A 3,584-nucleotide genomic window follows, 5' to 3' on the forward strand; every position below is an offset into this window, starting at 1 on the left:
GCGAAGGACTGTTGCCTTCCTTTTGTTGTCCTGGTGGGTTTCTGCCATGACCAACCCCTGGCTGTAGCATATTTCAGCAACTCCATAATCTCCTTTTATTTCCGCGACTCCTGTCGGGGTTGTGAACTTGGTTTTGAGATGGGAGATTGAAGTTATCGCTTGCATCATGGTTAGAGCTGACCTGCCAATGATTCCATTGTATGACGAAGGAGTGTTGATGACATAAAACTTGATTACATGAGTCACTTGGTTAGGAGCAGTTCCAAAAATGGCTGGTAGATATAAAGTTCCTTGAATCGAGAATAAGTTATGTCCGAACCCATAGAATGGATCCTCCCGACAATTATTTGAGCGGACACTCCCTAACTGCATTCAATCCATTGTGTGCTTGAAGAGAATATTTACTGAGGAACCATTGTCTGTGAGCATTCTTTGTACTTCATTATCAAAGATGTCCAAAGTGACAACTAAAGCTACATTGTGATGAGGGTTGACTCCTTCATAGTCCTTACTGCTGAAGGATATCACCAGGTCTGGGAGTAATTGAATTGAAAGTACTTCTTTGCCGAAGTCCGGGCTCCGAGGTGGGGAGTGAGAGCCTCCTAAGACTACGTTGACTACATTCTTTCCTCTCTTCTGCGCTTCCCCCCTGTTGTTGATGTCCCAGACCAAGTACGTGTTCATATTCCCTTTCTTCACTTGGTCCTCAATGAAGTACTTGAGTGATAAGCAGTTCTCGGTCTTGTGGCCATAGGTCTTATGATTATCGTACTGCCTATTGTAAGGCCTGCTCTCCGGAGGATTTTGCATTGGCTTCGGAGGATAATAGAAAGGCTTTTCTTTTACCTCCTTCAAGATTTCCTCCCGGGACATGTTGAGAGGAGTCCAGTCCGGCTCCTGCTTTGGCTCCCAGGTTGCTTCGTGGGTCCTGGATCACTCTTTGACTCCTGTTTAGGACCGAGTCTCTGAAAAACCGGAGTAGTTTGTCTTTCTTGGCTTTGTTGGTTTTTCTTGAACTTCTTATCCTGATGGTAACCCCCTTTCAGTCGGTCATCAGTGTTCTTACTCCTAGACCTCCCATTCCGGGTCATCCTTATTGCTTGGAGCACATCGGTTTCCTTTATGAATTTGGCAGCCATGGAGGAAGCCGCTGCCAGACTTTGTGGCTCCTTATTAATCAATTTTATGATATATCTTTCATTGTGCTCTGGGTCCAAGTTTCTCCTGAAAATGCTCAAGGCCTCCCGCTAATCCAAACTCGAGACTTTGTTGATTGCTTCCTGAAATCGGCTCATATATGCAGAGAGAGATTCATTGTCATGCTGTCGGATTATCTCCAGGTGACACATGTGCATTTCGTGCATTTTATTTGCCCGAATCTCCGAAGGAAGGAAGTGCGGAAGTCCTTCCAAGTATGGATGCTGCGGGAGGGGGTCCTGCTGAACCATCTCTGGGCCCCTCCCTTAAGAGTTGAAGCGAAAAACCTTGATTTCGTCAAGTCACTGTAGTAATATATTTGCGCGATCTACTCAAAGTAGTTCAGGTGTTCTCCCGGATCACCTAGACCGTCAAAGGAGTCAAAGTTATAGTGTTTCAAATCCCGCTGCTGGGGATGGCCTCCAAGGAGTGGCTGAAAGGAGTTAATATTTCTCCAATTTCTACTCCTGAGTCTCTGTCCATCTTTCTTTGCAATTCATAGATCATGTCTTTCAGGTACTTTTGCTTTTCTTCTTCTTCATCATCATAAATCAGCTCCGGAGTGGGGTCCCTCTAGGTTCCCTTGGTCCTGGACTTAGCCAGTAGCTTTTGTTCTTCTAACTACATCCTTTTCTGGATTTTTAGTTCAAGCTTCGCTTCTTCCTCTTTTCTGATTTGCTCCCGCATCTCTTCCAACCTTTTCAGCTTAGCAGCTTCTGCTTCTTTCTTATTACCTTGATCCTTCTTGCGTTTCTTTCCCTTAGCTCCAATCCGGTCAAAGACAGATCTCTTAGATTGCTGGGAGTCCCCGGACTCCTCCGGTTCTTCCTCAAGTTCGGCTTCTTCCTGGAGCCGGGTTTGCTCCTGCCTGTAGAGCCTGATTGCTTCTACTAGTTCATCACTTGTAAGGTTTTCCATGTGCTCTTCGGCTACTGGGACATTAGTGTATTTGTATTGGTTTAGCTCAATAAGGCTTCTGGCATCCCTGGTGTTTATAATTCTCTCCACGACGGGAGTGTGTTGCAATGGTTGCTCCTGGAATGCTTCGTCTCCTGGATCAAGGGTCTGGGAGTGGTCCGGCTCTTGGACCTGAGTGCTAGCAGATGGTCTTCCAGAAGTATGCTTTCCTTGTAATAACCCCAATTTTTGGAAATTTTTGAAACCCTTATGAATAGTGTTTTTGCTGAATGAGAAAACTTTTCATGCCACGCTATGTAGGGGTTCTGTTATTGATCTTATGGGATATTATTAGTACTCTATGTGGTATATAAGTGTATGTAAAGATCGTCAGAATCCAATTCCGAACACTTTGATTTTTCCCGGAAATCCACAATATACGGAGAGAATTGAGTATAAGGTAACAGGATAAAAAGGATTTAAATTAAAGGATTATAAGAGAGGATCATAAAAGGAATACAATGTATTGAGAAAGGTTAAGGGGACCTAAGTAATAAGATCCCGGGTATGATCCTTCAAACGATAAATGAAAGCGAAAGTTAAGCGAACCGTATAACAGATCAGCGGTCATTAGGCAACGATTAGGAAGTTAATCAAAGGGATTAATGGGAATGATGTCATCCAACCAATAGAAAGAAGACAAGGAAGGAAGGATGACATCATGAGGATGAGGTAAGCATGACATGGGAAGGAAGGAGGTGTGGTTGAATAAGAACCACACAAATTCAAGGGCAAGGTAGTAATTTGCTAAATCAAATACAAATCAAGTCAACCAAGCCAAGTAAAAATCATTTCCATCAAAAAATCAAAACAACCAAGGCATGAGTTCATCTTGCTCACGGCTGTTTAGCATTTTCAAGGCATAGATTTTTCAAAATCAAAGATCAAAGCTTCCTAAATTGGTAAGAAAATTCCCTAATCATCTTCATGCTTAGTTATGGCTATATCATGAGTTTAAGCCATTAATTCTTTCTCTAACTTCTTCATTTAATCAATGAAGAAGACAATGAATAGTGTTTTCAAGATTTTTAACTTGAAGTTTGTCTTGTTTTCTTGAAGATCCAAGCTTTCTTAAAACTTCTCCAAGCTTCTTAAGGCTTCCTAGCTCCACCCACCACTTCAAGGAAGGTATACCATTTCCAAACCCTAGGTTCATATATATTATAAGGTGATTTTGATGAGTAGGATGTTATTGTAGCTTGTTGTTATGATTTAGAGTTTGAGATTTGGTATGGTAGTGAAATGGAATGGTAATTGTTGTGGTTTTGATTTAAAAGAACTTAAGCATGATTAAAGTTAAGTTTAAGCATAAGTATAAATGATTAAATTGGATTGGTTGGGGTTGTTATGATGTGATAAGGATGGATGTTGGTTGTATGTTGGATTTGAGGTTGATTTGGGTTGATTGTGGATGGTTTAAAAAATTGGAA

At 41.8% G+C, this 3,584-nt stretch overlaps 1 protein-coding gene across 1 annotated transcript; it reads right to left on the minus strand.

Annotated features, from left to right (window-relative positions):
• Positions 1-372: 372 nt before the first annotated feature.
• On the minus strand, positions 373-873 carry LOC141679695 (uncharacterized). The gene has a single exon (XM_074486125.1). The coding sequence runs from the start codon at positions 871-873 to the stop codon at positions 373-375; it is 501 nt and encodes a 166-aa protein (XP_074342226.1).
• Between the last annotated feature and the right edge of the window lie 2,711 nt (positions 874-3,584).

This window comes from Apium graveolens, chromosome 8 (genome assembly GCF_009905375.1).
Source record: "Apium graveolens cultivar Ventura chromosome 8, ASM990537v1, whole genome shotgun sequence".
NCBI classification, from domain to species: Eukaryota; Viridiplantae; Streptophyta; class Magnoliopsida; order Apiales; family Apiaceae; genus Apium; species Apium graveolens.

Coding starts and splice junctions, on each gene's coding strand:
- LOC141679695 (XM_074486125.1), bottom strand. CDS start 873: ATGTCCCGGGAGGAAATCTTGAAGGAGGTAAAAGAAAAGCCTTTCTAT.